The sequence below is a fragment of the Anolis sagrei genome, chromosome 2 (genome assembly GCF_037176765.1).
Source record: "Anolis sagrei isolate rAnoSag1 chromosome 2, rAnoSag1.mat, whole genome shotgun sequence".
Lineage (NCBI taxonomy): Eukaryota > Metazoa > Chordata > Lepidosauria > Squamata > Dactyloidae > Anolis > Anolis sagrei.
In genome coordinates, this window is record NC_090022.1 from 168,701,885 (window position 1) to 168,721,058 (window position 19,174).

Genomic DNA, 19,174 nt, shown 5'->3' on the forward strand with positions numbered 1-19,174 from the left:
AAAATGTAATTTTGAATAATCTGAAAATTTCACTTAGAGATGTGTAATTGCTGTGTGTCATAAAGCTATCTGTCGCCACATCTGTGAAGGGGTCTATGGTTTTCACCTGACTGGCACAGGGGTCCATGGAACATAAAAAGATTAAAAACTCTCATTTTAAGGTCATGTTTTGCCAAGTTTCTACTGAAATGCATGGGACTTACTGAAAAGTCACTGCCATCTCCCTGAATGGGATATGAGAGAGGCTCATGGACAAATGGTGTTTACTTGAAGGCAGAGAGTCAATATGGGTGTCATTGACTAAGGGCAATTAAGTTCATACGCCCACACAGTGTTTTTGGAATGGACTCATCTCTAGCAGGCTATTTAAGTGTCTGCACCAGGACTCCAGTGCTGCCTACTGGAACCCCAGTCTGGATCCAGCCTCTGCTGTCCATCACAGTTGAGGCAATGGGAGCACCTCTTCTCATCTGGGCCTTGGCTCTACTGACATGCACAGTCTCAGTAACCGCAGATCCGTAAGATTCTTATTTTTCATTTCCCTTTGCTAAGCATATATCTGATGGGATATCCTAGTGATGGCAATCTGTAGTCCCTACGAATTTCCAAGTTACATGTTTAGTATGGGATTGCCAGTCTTGTTTTTCTTGTTTATAAGGAGTGTGTTTGATGTTGTTAGGAAATAATTGTTCAGAGTTCTTGCTGTGCTTTGCCCATGGTGCCCATATTCACAAAATCCACTTTTTGTAGAAAACAACAGAAGAGCAGGACAATATATTGAGATACATATATTGACAAGCTGGAATGTGTCCAGAGGAGGGCGACTAAAATGATCAAGGGTCTGGAGAACAAGCCCTATGAGGAGCGGCTTAAGGAGCTGGGCATGTTTAGCCTGAAGAAGAGAAGGCTGAGAGGAGACATGATAGCCATGTATAAATATGTGAGAGGAAGCCACAGGGAGGAGGGAGCAAGCTTGTTTTCTGCTTCCTTTGAGAATAGGACACGGAACAATGGCTTCAAACTACAAGAAAGGAGATTCCATCTGAACACGAGGAAGAACTTCCTGACTGTGAGAGCCGTTCGGCAGTGGAACTCTCTGCCCCGGAGTGTGGTGGATGGAGGCTCCTTCTTTGGAAGCTTTTAAACAGAGGCTGGCTGGCCATCTGTTAGGTTTGCTTTGAATGCAATATTCCTGCTTCTTGGCAGGGGGTTGGACTGGATGGCCCATGTGGTCTCTTCCAACTCTTTGATTCTATGATTCTATACAGGCTACCCTACAATTACTCTTTTGGCTTTTTCATGAGAAAGTTTTTGATGTTTCATAGAATCATAGAATCAAAGAGTTGGAAGAGACATCATGGGCCATCCAGTCCAACCCCCTGCCAAGAAGCAGGAATATTGCATTTAAATCACCCCCGACAGATGGCCATCCAGCCTCTGTTTAAAAGCTTCCAAAGAAGGAGCCTCCACCACACTCCGGGGCAGAGAGTTCCACTGCTGAACGGCTCTCACAGTCAGGAAGTTCTTCCTCATGTTCAGATGGAATCTCTTTTCTTATAGTTTGAAGCCATTGTTCCGTGTCCTAGTCTCCAGGGAAGCAGAAAACAAGCTTGCTCCCTCCTCCCTGTGGCGTCCTCTCACATATTTATACATGGCTATCATATCTCCTCTCAGCCTTCTCTTCTTCAGGCTAAACATGCCCAGCTCCTTAAGCCGCTCCTCATAGGGCTTGTTCTCCAGACCCTTGATCATTTTAGTCGCCCTCCTCTGGACACATTCCAGCTTGGCCTCCTCTCACATATTTATACATGGCTATCATAACTCCTCTCAGCTTTCTCTTCTTCAGGCTAAACATCCCCAGCTCCTTAGGCCGCTCCTCATAGGGCTTGTTCTCCAGACCCTTGATCATTTTAGTCGCCCTCTTCTGGACACATTCCAGCCTGGCCTCCTCTCACATATTTATACATGGCTATCATATCTCCTCTCAGCCTTCTTCTTCTTCTTCTTATTATTATTATTATTACATAGAAAAATGATTTAAATATAGTGGACACAAGACACAAGTTTAAGTTTTAATGTTCAAACTTCATTGCCATGGATCTTAACTTTGGTGCTCCAAATGCATTCCTTCACCACCACCACCTTATTGTTATTCATCCCACCAAAGTGTAGAAAACTGATTTAGTTTGGAGTTGGAATAGTTGAGTGTTGATGTGTGGTTTTGATTGAGATTATCTTTGTGGTGGACAAACTTTGGTTAATAAAGATACTGATGGACATCACAGCAGATTATTTAGTTTAGTCTAAGGCGACAGCAGAATTTATGACTGGCTGCAAGAAAGACAGCATCTGGACTAGATCTCTGAAATGGAGGAAAATCAATATAGGAGTCATTATCCCAATAAGGTAAAGTTCACACAACCACACAATGATTTTTGGAACAGTAAGGTCTTTAGCGACCTCATCACAAACATTGAGGCAAATGCAGGGGCGGCTCAACCCATTACGCAAAGTAAGCATTTGCAGTATAGTTGATTTTGCCCAGGGGCGCTCTTGAGGCGCTCTTGGGGGAAAATAGACCTTGACATATGCGAGTTGTAGTTACTGGGATGTATAGTTCACCTACAATCAAAGGGCATTCTGAATTCCACCAATGATGGAATTGAACCAAATATGGCACACAGAACTCCCACGACGAACAGAAAATATATATCAGTGATTGGTTGGGGGCGGGGGGCAAAATACTGTTTGCTTACCGTTGAAAATTACCTAGGGCCGCCTCTGGGCAAATGCATGGGGTCCCAGCAGGGCACGTGTAGAACCTGTCACTCCATGCATCGCGTGACTTACCTGGGACCCTGTCACATGGGGTGGGGGCAGGAGATGCGTTGCTACTGGCTTCCCCTCATTGCCCTGAAGGCAACACTGAAAGCATACACTGCTTGCTCTCCCCTTTCCCCATGAAGCCTTACTGGAAATACATGTGCATCATGGAATGGACTCCATCAGGAAAGGGGAGAGCAAGTGGCATACAATGGGGAAAAGCCATAAAAGATTATGGACACCCTATTTATTTATTTATTTATTTATTTATTTAAACTTATATGCCGCCACTCCCCTGGGGCTCAGAGCGGCTTACAAAAATAGCTAAAATCTAACAAAATTTAAAAGCAGTTTAAAACAATTTAAAAGCAACAATATCAAACATTAAAAGCCTGTCGAAACAGGTATGTCTTACATGCCCTGCGGAAAGCTGGTAAGTCCCGCAAGGCACGGACTTCAGGTGGCAGAGTATTCCAGAGTGATGGTGCCACTGCTGTGAAGTCTTTGCGTCTGGTTGCTGTTAGACGCAAGGTCTTGACACTGGGGACTTCCAATAGGTCTTGGTCCTCAGAACAGAGGGATCTCTGGGGTTGGTAGGGGGTGAGGCGGTCCCTCAGGTACATCGACCTCAGACCATGCAAGGCCTTAAAGACCATGCAAGGCCTTTTTGCTTTCTGTTCCATTAATTTTGGAATACAAATTCTTCTTCAGAATTAGTTCCTGCCTCACTCAAAACATATTTCAAAATGTAGTAGTCTCCTTCTCTGGAGGGTTTAAGCAGAAGCTGAATGGCCATCTGCTGAGAGGGCTTGGATTGTGTATTCCTGCACAGCAAGGGGTTGGACTGGATGGCTCTTGTAGTCTGTTCCAGCTCTATGATTCCATGATTCTATATTTACATAGTAAATATAGGATAGATTCTTTTCTTGTCTTGTAAGAGGAGACATCTTGATTTGGAGAATATTCGTGAATGTTACTGTTAATGAAGACCTGACCTGGGGCATTCATACTGCGGTGTTGGTTAAGAAGGCCCAGCAGAGATTGTGTTATCAGAGATGTTTAAAAAAATAACAATTGAATGAGAAACTCTTGGTGACTTTCTACCGCTGTGCTATAAGGAGTGTTCCAACCTGTTGCATCTGTGCATGGTTTTGCTAAGGCATGCCAGAGGGTTGCCACTACTGCCGAGAGAATTATTAATCGCCCTCTCCCCTCTCTGAAAAAACTGTAAAATTTCCCACTGCCTTAGGAAAGCTCAAAATATTCTTAAGGATCTATCTCACCCTGTATATACTTTTAAAAATTGTTACCATCTGGCAGACAATTTAGGATGATAAAAACAAGAGCAAATAGGCTGAGAGATAGCTTTTATCCTAAAGCTGTGACTATATTGAACTCTGTGGTCTCACACTGATGAGTTGTGAAATAGCAAATGTGGAAGTATGGGTGCTTTGTTTTGTAATTTGTACATATATAATGTGCTTGGGGATGGCATTTACCACCTCACCAGATGAACTGATTTGGCCATTGTATACCACTTTCAACAAGGAGCCCATTACATGATACACATGTACTTCTGGCCGGGCTCTGTGCCGAATGTTAAAGTTGGGGGGTTGTCTTATAACCCCAGTTGTGTAGTACCCCGGAATACACCGGTAGTTTGGTAGATTTAAGCTAGGGTTGTTGTTATTGCATTATTATTTTCATGAAAAATTGAATCCTGCTTATTATTTTCTATATTAAGAAAGCTTGATCAACTAGGTTTTGATACTTAAATTGTTTTTTATTCATTTGGTTTTAAGTTTGTATCAACTTAATTTAAGCCAGCTAACTCTGCCTGTAGGATGTCAATGACCATCTGTTCTATATAAAAGAAGTGCAACATGTCGTTTTCTTTTTTTTTCTCCATTACGGCTTCTATTTCCTCTTTCTTTTTTTATCTAGTCACTATCTTGTGGCCTTCCCAGCAGTTATTCATCATCCTAGTCATGACAAGTTCTGTGTACTGTTAAGCTCCCTCTCAGAGACAGTTCATCTGTCAGTAATAATTGAAACCAAGATCAAGAATCACACCCTATTGGACAAAGATGTGGAAAAGCCAGGGATCTACGAGTGCTCTGAATTCCAGGTAAATCTGCAAAGAGATCAAGTTTAGCATGTCATGGGCACAGCCTCTTTAAGGTTTATTGATGTTAGAATCATCTACAATACCTAGAATTGTTGATCCCATGGTTTTCCACCACTGTATAGAGTATTTGAATTTCTCTACTTCTGCTTTCTCATTTCTTATGGCAGTTCTAAAATCCAAGGATGCAAGTGGATCTGTAGAGGCTGTATACAGAACCACTGATCTGTTTGCAGTAACATCTAAACCAGGGGTCCTCAAACTAAGGCCCGGGGGCCGAATACGGCCCTCCCAGGTCATTTACCCGGCCCTCGCTCGGGTCAACCTAAGTCTGAAACGACTTTCAAGCACACAACAACAATCCTATCTCTTCAGCCAAAAGCAGGCCCACACTTCCCATTGAAATACTAATAATTTTTTATATTTTTAAAAATTGTTCTTTATTTTAATTATTGTATTGTTTTTAAATGGTTTTTTACTACAAATAAGATATGTGCAGTGTACATAGGAATTCATTCATGTTTTATTCAAATTATAATCCGGCCCTCCAACAGTTTGAGGGACTGTGATCTGGCCCTCTGTTTAAATAGTTTGAGGACCCCTGATCTAAACCAATGTCCCTTAGTCTAAAGGGCTTGATATGGGACCTACATTCTATGGAGAGAACCGATTACCCTATTTTCAGGGATTGCCTCTCCCCGACCATATAAAGCTTCACCCCATTCCACATAATGCAGATTTTATTATCAAGATAAGAGTAACTAGGTTGAATGAGCATCGTTTTTATGTTGTTATTTCACCTTCTTTCTCTTCCATCTCCTTTTCTGTTCAGGTCCCAGCCTTTCTTCCAGAGGAAGAGTCAAAAGCTTTCTCTGTAAGTCTCACAACTTTCAACTTTTCCATGCTCTGAGAGATATTATACAGTAGCATCTTCATAACCACAAGGGATACGTTCTTGATCAGTGTGCAGATATCTAAAACTGATGAAACATCATTAAATTACCTGACTTCCTGTCCCAGCATATCGGGAAGCTGTACTGGAGAACCTAGAATACCTTTCTAGGAAGTAATTACGTTCTCCAGTGTAATTACGGTAATTTCTAGAGGGAATTGTGCTGAAGAACCTAGCAAATTATTAAAGATACCATTCCCCCCCCCCCCCCCCCCCAAGGCATGGAAAAGTGACACCATGGACATGTGTTCCCCAGTTACGGTAGGGACATACTGTACTGGAAAAGCAGTAATCAAGTAGGGGTAGATGGGGAATGATACAATGTTGAGATTAATTTCACAATTCAGCAGCAGATCAGTTGCATAACTTCAGCGCTTTCCAGTAGCTTCTTCCTGCACAGTATTCTCAGTCTACTGCTCCCACAAACTGCAGTCACTCTGGAACTCTTTACAGACACTTGAGCACATGCCCGGCCATTGTTAGTTTTACTGTTGTTTCCCCCTCCAATCTAGATGACACTACAAACTTACCACAGCACACGGTTATATCTTGTCTTAGCTGACAGGTTCCTTTCATAAATTACACAGAGCCTTCGGCAAACAGCATCACGGCACAAGGAGAGAGAGAATACACTGTACATGACTTCCTTATATACAATTCTATACAATTACACATAGCAATCTCTGATTGGTTCCCAACTCATTAACTTAACTCAGACCCAGGATTGCATCATTCACAATCACCTGGATTAGGCCAGAACACATTCCCCAAATGAAGTTCTATATACAGTTAATGCATGACTCAGCATTTCCAATAGAAGCCTATTAGCAGTGCATGACTCAGCTATATTACATTACAATATATTGTAAAACCTGACATACAAATAAAAATGACATCACCATTTCGTTCATTTGTACGTATCTTGCTTGTGATGTGCATTCTGGCACTAGATGGGGCTGGATCTGTCTTCCTCACAGCACTCCCCATTCTCCCTCCAAGTGGTTACAGCCATGAGAGCCCCTTTCTCTACAACACTTACCATTTTATTGTGTTTTTAAATTTTAAAAAACTATAGAACTATTGTGACACCCATTTTGTTTTTCATAAATACAAGAAACATTAGCACTGTTTTACTGTTGCTGTGAGCTGCTATAATGGTATCACTATGTTATTTCTTGCAACGTCATCACACGCAGTCTGGGCTCCATTTCCATGCTCTTCGGAAACATAGTCCCACGGAGGCCATCGCAAGAGACTTCGTTTCCAAAGCGCATGGACTCCAAATGGAAAAAAAACTGGGAGAAAATGGGGAAAGACAGGGAAAGGATATGGGATGGCTGGCCATTAGGCATGTGCAATCCATGAATCTAAATGGTTCTAAAGTACTTACAAAACTAAAGTTCTGGTTGTGAAAACTAGAGGGCGCTGGTGCTTTGCTTCTACAGTGTTGCTAAAGTTCTGGTAGTGAAAATTTCAGAACTTTAACAAAACTTTCAAAATTTCATTATTATTTCATTATTGGTGATTTTTATGACAGAACCTATTAGGAACTGCCATTTATGATGAAATTTTGAAAGTTGTGTTAGAGTTCTGAAAATTTCACCACCCGAACTTTAGCAACACTGTAGAAGCAAAGCACCAATGCCCCCCTAGTTTGCACATGTCTACTGGCCATGTCAGAAGATGGACCTCGGTGGTAGAGAACGAAGTAAGGTGGATGCCTCCTCTTTTCCCCGTTCTCCCCCAGCTCATGGGATGAGGTCCTTGATAAGATTTTCTGCAACACACACACTTGCTCTATTGTTACAGTGGGGAGTATATGTGGAGGGTTGTCTCCTGTCAAGAAAAAACACAGCAATGCTACCACAGCGGTTTATAGAAATAGTGCAATACATAAGTGAATCTGCTTCTACTCTGTCTGGCAGGGGAGGGAATCATAAAGAAGAAGCTAGGCCCTATTCACTTTCCTGTCTAGTTATGTTCTTTGGGTAAATATAATGCAATATAATACTATTTATTTGTTTATTTATTTAAAAGTTTTGTATACCGACCTTCTCACCTCTCTTGAGGGACTCAGATTGGTTTCCAACCATAATATCACATACAGTCAATAAAACATCATAATTCATATTACAGAAAAACATTAAAACAGCAATTACATTCAATAACTACAATGGTCAGTCGTCACACTAAAATCGTCTATTTATTTATTTATTTACTGTATTTATATACTGCCTTTCTCAGCCCGAAGGCGACTCAAGGCAATTTACATTCGGCACAATTCGATGCCTCCCAACATAGAAATTACAATTAAAAATAGCATATAAAATATTGGTTCATAAATAACATAGTTAACTTCTCCTTACTAAAATCACTATACTTTACAAGTGAATATAAACTGGGATAGCCACATGATGGAAGTACAACTATAATGATATCTTCTCCTTCATAGGTGCACACAAAGGTTAATAATAATAAAAAGATTCCACTGGTTCCTTCACTGTCAATCACATTAGTTACTTCACACTCATTGATCCTACTAATAATATGATATTATAATTATATATTTATATTACATGTAATATTACTATTTATTTGTCGTGTCAGAGCAACCAGTCCATTATATTACATTTCTAACAGAACAAAGCAAACAAACAGAAAAATACAAAACTTGTGAGTTTGGTAGTTGGTTAAATGTCCTTTGACCAGTATCTGGCCACTTGGAGTGCTTCTGGTGTTGCTGCAAGAAGGTCCTCCATTGTGCATGTGGCTGGGCTCATGTTGCATTGCAGCAGGTGGTCAGTGGTTTGCTCTTCTCCACACTCACATGTCGAGGATTCCACTTTGTAGCCCCATTTCTGAAGGTTGGCTCTGCATCTCGTAGTGCCAGAGCGCAGTCTGTTCAGCGCCTACCAGGTCGCCCAGTCTTCTGTGTGCCCAGGAGGGAGTTTCTCATTTGGTATCAGCCATTGGTTGAGGTGCTGGGTTTGAGCCTGCCACTTTTGGACTCTCACTTGCTGAGGTGTTCCAGCGAGTGTCTCTGTAGATCTTAGAAAACTATGTCTAGATTTAAGTCGTTGACGTGCTGGCTGATACCCAAACAAGGGATGAGCTGGAGATGTCTCTGCCTTGGTCCTTTCACTATTGGCTGCCACTTCCCGGCGGATGTCAGGTGGTGCAATACCGGCTAAGCAGTGTAATTTCTCCAGTGGTGTAGGGCGCAGACACCCCGTGATAATTATATTACTAATAATACTGCAATATAATGATATAGTACAATATAGTAATATTTAATACTGATATTGTACTAATGCTAATAATATAATATATTGTATGTATATATACCTTGTAAGGATGTGAGAGCTGGACGTTAGGGAAGGCTGAGCGAAGGAAGATCGATGCTTTTGAGCTGTGGTGCTGAAGGAAAGTTCTGAGAGTCCCTTGGACTGCGAGAAGATCCAACCAGTCCATCCTCCAGGAAATAAAGCCCGACTGCTCACTGGAGGGAAAGATACTAGAGACAAAGTTGAAGTACTTTGGCCACATCATGAGGAGACAGGAAAGCCTAGAGAAGACAATTATGCTGGGGAAAGTGGAAGGCAAAAGGAAGAGGGGCCGACCAAGGGCAAGATGGATGGATGGCATCCTTGAAGTGACTGGACTGACCTTGAGGGAGTTGGGGGTGGTAACGGCCGACAGGGAGCTCTGGCGTGGGCTGGTCCATGAGGTCACGAAGAGTCGGAGACGACTGAACGAATGAACAACATACCTTGTAAGCTGCTCTGAGTCCCTTTCGGAGTGAGAAGGGCAGCATATAAATATTGTAAATACATAAAATAAATAAGCAGGCAGTAGGCTGCAAAAGTAGAAGAGGTTTATGTCAAAAGTTCTCATCATGAGGCACTGCCCTAGTGCAAAATGAAACACTACAATAGGTTCATATGTGGCTTTCGAATTCAAAATGTATAGAGATGTGTAAGAACCTTATCTCACAGAGGTGGAAACTGGCATGATAGCTAGTGATGATCCCTTTCACACACTGTCTTGCTAAACTCACCTGTGATAAAGATGTCAGGAGCAAAAGCCAGCAATAGACTTGGATTGTGCGACAGTCCCAGGATTTACCTTGTTTGATGAGTCCATGTGCTTCTGTGATGGTGTCCACTCTTCTCCTCCCACTAGATTTTTTAAAAAATCACTTAGCATTTTGCAAAGTGCCTTTAAAAAAATAAATTTTAAAAAAAAAAACAGAGCAGGATGGAGATATGCTGCCCACCTGTAAGTTCTGCTTCACACAACTCAGGTGTTGCTCTTGTGAAATGCCAGCAACTAAACTATCAGAGTTGACATAATTCTGATAAGTAGCTACTATCCCAAACCATGGGAACACCTCAGGATAGAGGCTTCCAAGTGATTTTGCACATGGAATAAACAGTTGCAGTGATTGTTGGGGATTACCAGGAGATATGCTGGGCAAATAAAAGCTTCATTTGGATTTCATAAAAAATTAAGGTGGTAAGTACAGCAATTAAAACAAACCACATTGAAACACTGGGTTGTTGTAGGTTTTTTCGGGCTATAAGGCCATGTTCTAGAGGCATTCTCTCCTGACGGTTTGCCTGCATCAGGAACATCAGGAGAGAATGCCTCTAGAACAGTAGTTCTCAACCTGGGGTCCCCAGATGTTTTCGGTCTACAATTCCCAGAAATCCCAACCAATTTACCAGCAGTTAGGATTTCTGGGAGTTGAAGGCCAAAAACATCTGGGGACCCCAGGTTGAGAACCACTGCTCTAGATCATGGCCATATAGCCCAAAAAAACCTACAACAACCCAGTGATTCTGGCCATGAAAGCCTTCGACAATACATTGAAACACATTTGTCCTTTCTGGATCAGGTCATTTAGAAACAAGAGTGAGCTGGGAGTGTAAAAGATGGGAGAGAAAAAAATGGTATGGGCGTATAGGGAGGAACAATAAATGGGGAGAAGTGTGTGTGGCCTCGACTCCCCATTTGCTGGGGAAGAAAGATGGGATTTGAGGGTCTGGGGTTTCTGAGGAAATCCCAAATGTCTTCTACTTTTGCAAAATGGTTTTCCGTTCTCCTGCCCAAAGTTGATTTTGCTTTTCTTTTTTTGCACTGTGAAGGAAGAGGGAGACGAAGTGGCCCATGTTCATGTCCTTATCCAAAAGGGTGATAGTGTGAGTTTTGAAAAACGGAAGAAGGTGGTGATCAGGAAGCCTAAAATAAGGAACATCATGGAGTTTGATAAGCTCTTTTACAAACCTGGAGAAACAGGTAAGCATAAGTGGGCAGAAGAACCCAGAAAAAGAGTATGGGTGCATCTAGACTGCAGAAACAATGCAGTGTGATGGCACTTTAACTGTCATGGCTCTATGTGATGGAATCCTGTGAGCTGTAATTTTACAAGGCCTTTAACCACTTCTACCAAAGTGGTGCCTTGCCAAGCTATAACTCCCAGGAATTCATAGAATTGTGCTATGGCAGGTAAAATGGTGTCAAACTATAGGGTGAGAATGCACCCTACAGCTCAGGCGTGGGCAAACTTCGGCCCTCCAACAATTCCTAACAGCCTACCGGAGGGCCGAAGTTTGTGCATGCCTGATATAACTGCTCTCCCACCTCCTGAACTATGGTGATTATAACCAATATTACTGGCAATTAAGAACTGGATAAGCAAGCTAAGTACAACAGCAGAATTCAAAACAATCTTGACAGATTAGAGAGATGGGTAAAAACTAACAGAATGAAGTTCAACAGGGACAAATGCAAGGTACTCCACTTAGGCAGAAAAAATGATATGCAAAGATACAGAATGAGGGACGCATGGCTCGAGAGCAGTATGTGTGAAAAAGATCTTTGGGTCCTCGTGGACAACAAGTTAAACATGAGCCAACAATGTGATGTGGCGGCAAAAAAAGCCAACAGGATTTTGGCCTGCATAAATAGGGGTATAGTGTCTAGATCTAGGGAAGTCATGCTACCCTTCTATTCCACCTTGGTTAGACCACACCTGGAATATTGTATCCAATTCTGGGCACTACAATAGAAGAGTCATGTTGACAAGCTGGAATGTGTTCAGAGGAGGGCGACTAAAATGATCAAAGATCTGGAGAACAAGCCCTTTGAGGAGCAGCTTAAAGAGCTGGCCATGTTTAGCCTTCAGAAGAGAAGGCTGAGAGGAGATATGATAGCCATGTATAAATATGTGAGAGGAAGTCACAGGGAGGAGGGAGCAGGCTTGTTTTCTGCTGCCCGGGAGACTAGGATGTGGAACATTAGCTTCAAACTACAAGAGAGGAGATTCCATCTGAACATGAGGAAGAACTTCCTTACTGTGAGAGCTGTTCAGCAGTGGAACTCTCTGCCCCTGAGTGTGGTGGAGGCTCCTTCTTTGGAGGTTTTTAAACATAGGCTAGATTACCATCTGGCAGGGGTGCTTTGAATGTAATATTCCTGCTTCTTGGCAGGGGGTTGAACTGGATGGCCCATGAGGTCTCTTCCAACTCTATGATTCTATGATTTTATATTGTTTTAAAGTATTTTTGTTTTAATATTTAGCTGTGTTTAAGTTTTACTGCTGCTTTGCAATTCATGTACTTTGTTATAACTCATATGTAGGAATGGCAGGGTATAAATGAATTGAAGAAATAAATAATATTGAAGATCTGAGAGGGATTAAGTCTGGCTGCATTTAGAGGAAAGTGAGCAAAAGACAATTAAATCAATCAGTTGATAAGCAGCAGTCATTTGACAAATCAAGTGAGAGAAAAAGAGATTAGTCCATAGTAAAAGGAACATGGACTGTAGGAGAAAAAAGGGGAAAAAATATGGACAGTGTGAAAAATTCATAAAAATCTGAACAAAACAACAACAATAACTCCTGTTTTTCCTCTCCCAGCAAAGTTACGAATTGTAAGACTTAACGAAGAATTTAAGGCCATTGATGAAACTGTGAGTACAATTTCCTTGTTATAAGAAAAATAAGCTCTTGATTTGACCAATTGCCTGACCACAGATAACAAATGATGTGTGGAAGGTCTCCTTACTATACCAAATGCTTTCCTGTTTCACTTCTGTGGAATAAAGACATAAGTGTGAAGAGCTCATCACATGGGACAAATTTTGGTGGCAACTCTGGTTCTGCAGCAGCTTTGTGAGAGCCCGCCAGCTCCCATCACACACTGGAGAGTAGGCTTGGGCGGTTTCGTTCGTTAATTTCGTAATTCGTTATTAATTCGTATTTAAATTAGCTTACGATCCAATATTGAGCCATGCAGGACCACTGTGAAGAGTAATTAAAAATCGAAACAATTTTTCCAATTTATTTCGTATTGTTTCGTAATTGGTTTAAAATTGTTTCGAAATTATTTCGTAATTATTTCCGTATGTCTGGTGCAAGTTTTATAGTCGTTGTTTGTTTTATCAGTGATAAAAAATAAATTATCACACCAACAGTCAACAACAGAGGGAGAGGGAAGCTTCAGAAGTTCCCCCTGTCCCATTTGGAGGGTTTTTTAGCATATTGCGCAATTGCGTCCGCCATTAACGAATCGATTCGTAATTTTACAAAATTTTGTAAATTTCGAAAATTTTAAAAGGAAAATTTCGGAATTCTTTAAAAAAACGAAACGCAATGGACCCCTAAAAACGAAACGAGTTTAGAAACAAATTTTTCAGTTGTTACCCAAGCCTACTGGAGAAGTACTTCTGTGTTGATTCTGTTGCAAAACTGCTGTGGAACCAGAGTTGCTACCCAAAAAAGCCACAACATGGAGGCTTCCTGTGGTTGCATTGCCCTCAGTGGGGAAAGCTGGCCGTCAGACTCTTCCCTCATGTGATAAGGTGGAGCGGGGGAATACAGAGCATCTCTGTACAGTGGTTTTGCTGAATGTTGAAGGAAATGGAGACGGTTATGTTTCTTATGATGCTGATTTGTTTTCCCCTTCTCCCTTCCTATTTTCAGATCCCTTTGATATGGCTAACAGTGAGTAACTACAAGCAATCCTTTGACATTTGCTTTTTGTGCCAATCCTGTCCTTTGAGAGTATTTGAGCATTCTTTAGGACAGGGGTCCTCAAACTTTTTAAACAGAGGGCCAGGTCACAGTCCTTCAAACTGTTGGAGGGCTGGATTATAATTTGGGGAAAAAAAGAATTAATTCCTATGCACACTGGACATACCTTATTTGTAGTGCTAAAAACACTTAAAACAACACAATAATTAAAATGAAGGACAATTTTAACAAATATAAACTTATTAGTATTTCAATGGGAAGTGTGTGTCTGCTTTTGGCTGATGAGATAAAATTGTTGTTGTTGTTGTGTGCTTTCAAGTCATTTCAGACTTAGGTTGACCCTGAGCGAGGGCCAGGTAACTAATAATAATAATAATAATAATAATAATAATAATAATAACACTTTATTTGTACCCCGCTACCATCTTCCCAAGGGACTCGGTGCGGCTTACATGAGGCCGAGCCCAAACACACAATACAAGCAATAATCACAACAATACAAGCAATTAAAATAAAACATAAACAAAACATATAACATTATCAATAAGACAACATACAATTAAAACTATGGGAAGGCCAAATGTAAAATTAAAATTGGAAATAGTGCTGAACATGGACGAACCGGTGATAGTGGCGTTTGTGGAGAGACATATGAGCAGACCTAAAAAATGTAAAGTGCTTTAGAGGGACAAAGTGCTATGGGATCATTAATCAGAGAAGGCACACTGAAACAACCACGTCTTCAAGCTTCTCTTGAAAACTGCCAGAGTTGGGACCTGTCTGATGTCCGTAGGGAGTGAGTTCCAGAGTTGAGGGGCCACCACCGAAAAGGCCCTCTCTCTCGTCCCCACCAATCGCACCTGCGATGCTGGTGGGATCGAGAGCAGGGCCCCTCCAGATGAACGAAGAGATCGTGTGGGTTCGTATACAGAGATGTGGTCACGCAGGTAGTCGGGTCCCAAACCGTTCAGGGCTTTGTAGGTAAGAACCTGCACCTTGAATTGGGTCCGGTAAATGAATGGCAGCCAGTGGAGCTCCTTGAACAGGAGGGATGACTGCTCTCTGTAAGGAGCCCCAGTTAACAATCTGGCTTGGAGGGCCGTATCCGGCCCTCGGGACTTAGTTTGAGGACCCCTGCTTTAGGACATATCTACACTACAACCGTAAAGGTTTCGCACCTTTGCGGACTCTAATTTTGAAAATGATAAAGTTAACTACAATCCTAAGAGTCCTAGATGTGCTTAACCAGAGACTTCATCCCAAGACCGGGGGGGGGGGGGGGGGAGAGGCGGCTGGGGAAAGTGGAGGAAACCATTTTACCCCATTCCCTTTCATGTTTCCCCATCTTCTGGGATAGCCAGCCATCCCACATCCTTACCACATTGATGTCTGTCTTTCTACCACTTATCTCTATTTGGAGTTGGGTAAGATGGAGCCCCCAGAGGCACAGTAGGTTAAACCACTGAACTGCTGAGCTTGTTGATCGAAAGGTCGCAGGTTTGAATCCGGAGAGTGGCATGAGCTTCTGCTGTCAGCCCCAGCTTCTGTCAACCTTTTGTTGTTCATTTGTTCAGTTGTCTCCGACTCTTCATGACCTCATGGACCAGCCCACGCCAGAGATCCCTGTCGGCCGTCACCACCCCCAGCTCCTTCAAGGTCAGTCCAGTCACTTCAAGGATGCCATCCATCCATCTTGCCCTTGGTCGGCCCCTCTTCCTTTTACCTTCCACTTTCCCCAGCATCATTGTCTTCTCTAGGCTTTGCTGTCTCCTCATGATTTGGACAAAGTACTTCAACTTTGTCTCTAGTATCCTTCCCTCCAGTGAGCAGTCGGGCTTTATTTCTTGGAGGATGGACTGGTTGGATCTTCTCGCAGTCCAAGGCACTCTCAGAACTTTCCTCCAACACCACAGCTCAAAAGCATCTATCTTCCTTCGCTCAGTCCAGCTCTCACATCCGTAGGTTACTACAGGGAATACCATGGCTTTGCCAACCTAGCAGTTTGAAAACATGCATATGTGAGTAGATCAATAGGTACTGCTCTGGTGGGAAGGTAACAATGCTCCTTGCAGTTATGCTGGCCACATGACCTAGGAGATGTCTATGGACAACGCCGGCTCTTCGGCTTAGAAATGGAGATGAGCACCACACCCCAGAGTCGGACACGACTGGACTTAGTGTCAGGGGAAAACCTTTACCTTAAGATGGGTTTAGGGTTCTGCTTCTATGTGCTGTGGAAATGGAGCCCCACAGAGTCCCACTGAAAGTGCCCTTAGAGCATGTGATGGCTTTTGTGGGAATCCCGTGGGGCTCCATTTGCAAAGTGCATGGAAATGGGGCACTAAACCTGTGGGATGAAGTCTCAGGTTTGGAATTGGCTTCCATTCCCCATTCTATCTTTGAATATGGGATGAAAAACATAGGACTGACCCAAATGCTTTCATTTATGAAACATTTACTAAAGTGTACATATTTGATAAACTGATCGTCAACAGTAGATTATCCTGCTATGTTGTGGGGAGGGAGGTGGTGGTTTCATCACACATCTGTACTTAAACTGTGCTATGGTCACATTTACCTAAGTTCACTTATTGGTTCAACAGATGGTTATCTCTACACACTGGCAAATAAATAATTGCTCAAATGTATTCACTCTGTAACCTGCTTACACGGAAGTGTCATAAGAACACACAATGTGTTTTACGGAAACAGACCAAATTTTATTTTTGTACACTTGGCCAAACTAGACACGGTGTTAATCGTGCAAATGCTGCAGTGTTTCCTGCAGAGGTTACAACATTTCATGTAAATGAGCTTACATATCCTTCCAATAATAATAAAGAGAGTAAAATAATAAATGTAATAATAATAATAATAATAATAATAATAATAATAATAATAATGTCCAATTCTGGGCACCACAATTCAAGAGAGATATTGACAAGCTGGAATGTGTCCAGAGGAGGGTGACTAAAATGATCAAGGGTCTGGAGAACAAGCCCTATGAGGAGCGGCTTAAGGAGCTGGGCATGTTTAGCCTGAAGAAGAGAAGGCTGAGAGGAGATTATTATTATTATTATTATTATTATTATTATTTATTAAACTTTATTTGTACCCCGCTAGCATCTCCTGAAGGATTCAATGCGGCTTACACAGGCCGAGGCCTCAACACACAAACATAACAATACAATCTAAGCAAATCAAACAATTAAAAACAAAGTAAAACAAAATAAACAACGGCACAATACACTAAAACACAATAAAACTGGGCCGGGCCAGAGTAATGGGTACAAAGATTAAAAGTGCTGATGTGACAGGGATGTAAATAAGGCTTCTAGGGCAAGTGCGATGTGCGATGTGCAGCAATAATTGGTTCTGGTAAGGTGCTTATGGGACTTGGTAGTGGAGATTTCCTAATCTGGGAAGGCGCATCGGAAAAGCCAGGTCTTCAGGTTCTTTCTGAAGACAGCCAATGTAGGGGCCTGTCTAAGATCTTTTGGGAGGGTGTTCCAGAGTCGGGGGGGGGGGCACCACGGAAAAGGCCCTGTCCCGCGTCCCCACCAAGCGTACTTGCGACGAAGGTGGGATCACAAGCAGGGCTTCTCCAGATGACCGAAGTGAGCGTGTGGGTTCGTAGATATGATAGCCATGTATAAATATGTGAGAGGAAGGCACAGGGAGAAGGTAGCAAGCTTGTTTTCTGCTTCCTTGGAGACTAGGACACGGAACAATGGCTTCAAACTACAAGAAAGGAGATTCCATCTGAACATGAGGAAGAACTTCCTGACTGTGAGAGCCGTTCAGCAGTGGAACTCTCTGCCCCTGAGTGTGGTGGAGGCTCCTTCTTTGGAAGCTTTTAAACAGAGGCTGGATGGCCATCTGTCAGGGGTGATTTGAATGCAATATTCCTGCTTCTTGGCAGGGGGTTGAACTGGATGGCCCATGAGGTCTCTTCCAACTCTTTGATTCTATGATTCTATGAATAATAGAGTAAAATAATGGAAATGTCATAATAACAGTAATAATAGAGTAAAAATAGATGTAATAATAATAGATTAAAATAATAAATGTAATAATAACAAACAATAACATAACAAATAACAATAACAAATAACAATAATAAATAGAGTAAAATAATAAATGTAATAAAAATAACAATAATAATAATAATAATAATAATAATTATAGAGTAAAATAATAAATAACTTTGATTTGAGTATAAGCCGAGGGCTTAAAAAAATGCTGAAAAACTAGGCTTATACTCGAGTATATACAGTATGTGTCAGGTGTAAATAAAACTTGGATAAATTGTGTGCTTATGCTTCCCATCTCCAAAATGTCTAATTCCAAAATCCAAAATAAACCAAACTACAGAACACTTCTGGTCCCTAGTATTTAGGATAAGGCATACTCAACTTGTAGTTAGATCTATGATTCCCACTTAGGCCTGGCTTTGGATCTTTGTTGTTGGTTTCTTTCTCTCTTTTTAAAATCACAAAAGTAGAAGAACCCAATGGATTGTTTAAAGATCCAGTGTGATATAGTGGCTTGAATGTTGAACTAGGAAAATGGGTAACCCAGGTTTGATTCCCTAGTCTGAAATGGAAACCCACTGAGTGATCTTTAGCAAGCCATACTCTTTCCGCCTCAAAGGAAGGCAAGCGTGAACTCCCTCCGAACAAAGAAAAAGCCCACAATAGGTTCACCGTAGGGTTGCTATAAGACAGAAATGACTTGATGGCTCACAATAACAACTGTGGCTAAAGCACTCACTCAACATCCTACCTAGTACCGAATACGTCCTCGCCTACCCAGTGTGTATTGTAGGAAAGGTTCAGTGGAATGTCAGCATTGTTGATGACTCAATACAAGTGAGAAGCATCACAGTTATTTGTTCTTGTTGTTGTGCACAGGATCCTAATGAAAACCGAATTGGCCAGTGGGTGGATGTGAAGCCTCATCATGGCATTGTGGATCTGTCTTTCCCTCTGGCCTCTGAAGCAATCCTGGGAATATACACTGTTCGTATAGGAGAACACTATGAGGAGAGGAAAAGATTCAGTGTGGAAGAATACGGTAAAATTCACAGGAAGATTATCAACCTCATCAGAAAGGGCTGAATTTGGTGGCATATGCCAGTTCCTCTCCAGTTTAGCTATGGAGCATATCAGCTCCAATCCCACAATATACAGCTACCTCCAGCAGGGCTGTGGGGCTAAACCAGTGTTTCTCAACC

At 41.9% G+C, this 19,174-nt stretch overlaps 1 protein-coding gene across 1 annotated transcript in view; it reads left to right on the plus strand.

Annotated features, from left to right (window-relative positions):
- The first annotated feature begins 327 nt into the window (after positions 1–327).
- Positions 328–19,174, plus strand: part of A2ML1 (alpha-2-macroglobulin like 1) — a 105,581-nt gene continuing 86,734 nt past the window's right edge. Inside the window, exons 1-7 of the mRNA XM_067464079.1 lie at positions 328–518; positions 4,768–4,951; positions 5,781–5,822; positions 11,048–11,198; positions 12,823–12,875; positions 13,888–13,908; positions 18,852–19,014. Of these exons, the coding sequence (XP_067320180.1) occupies positions 343–518; positions 4,768–4,951; positions 5,781–5,822; positions 11,048–11,198; positions 12,823–12,875; positions 13,888–13,908; positions 18,852–19,014 (790 nt within the window). The 5' untranslated portion in view covers positions 328–342. The remainder of the gene's footprint in view (positions 519–4,767; positions 4,952–5,780; positions 5,823–11,047; positions 11,199–12,822; positions 12,876–13,887; positions 13,909–18,851; positions 19,015–19,174) is intronic.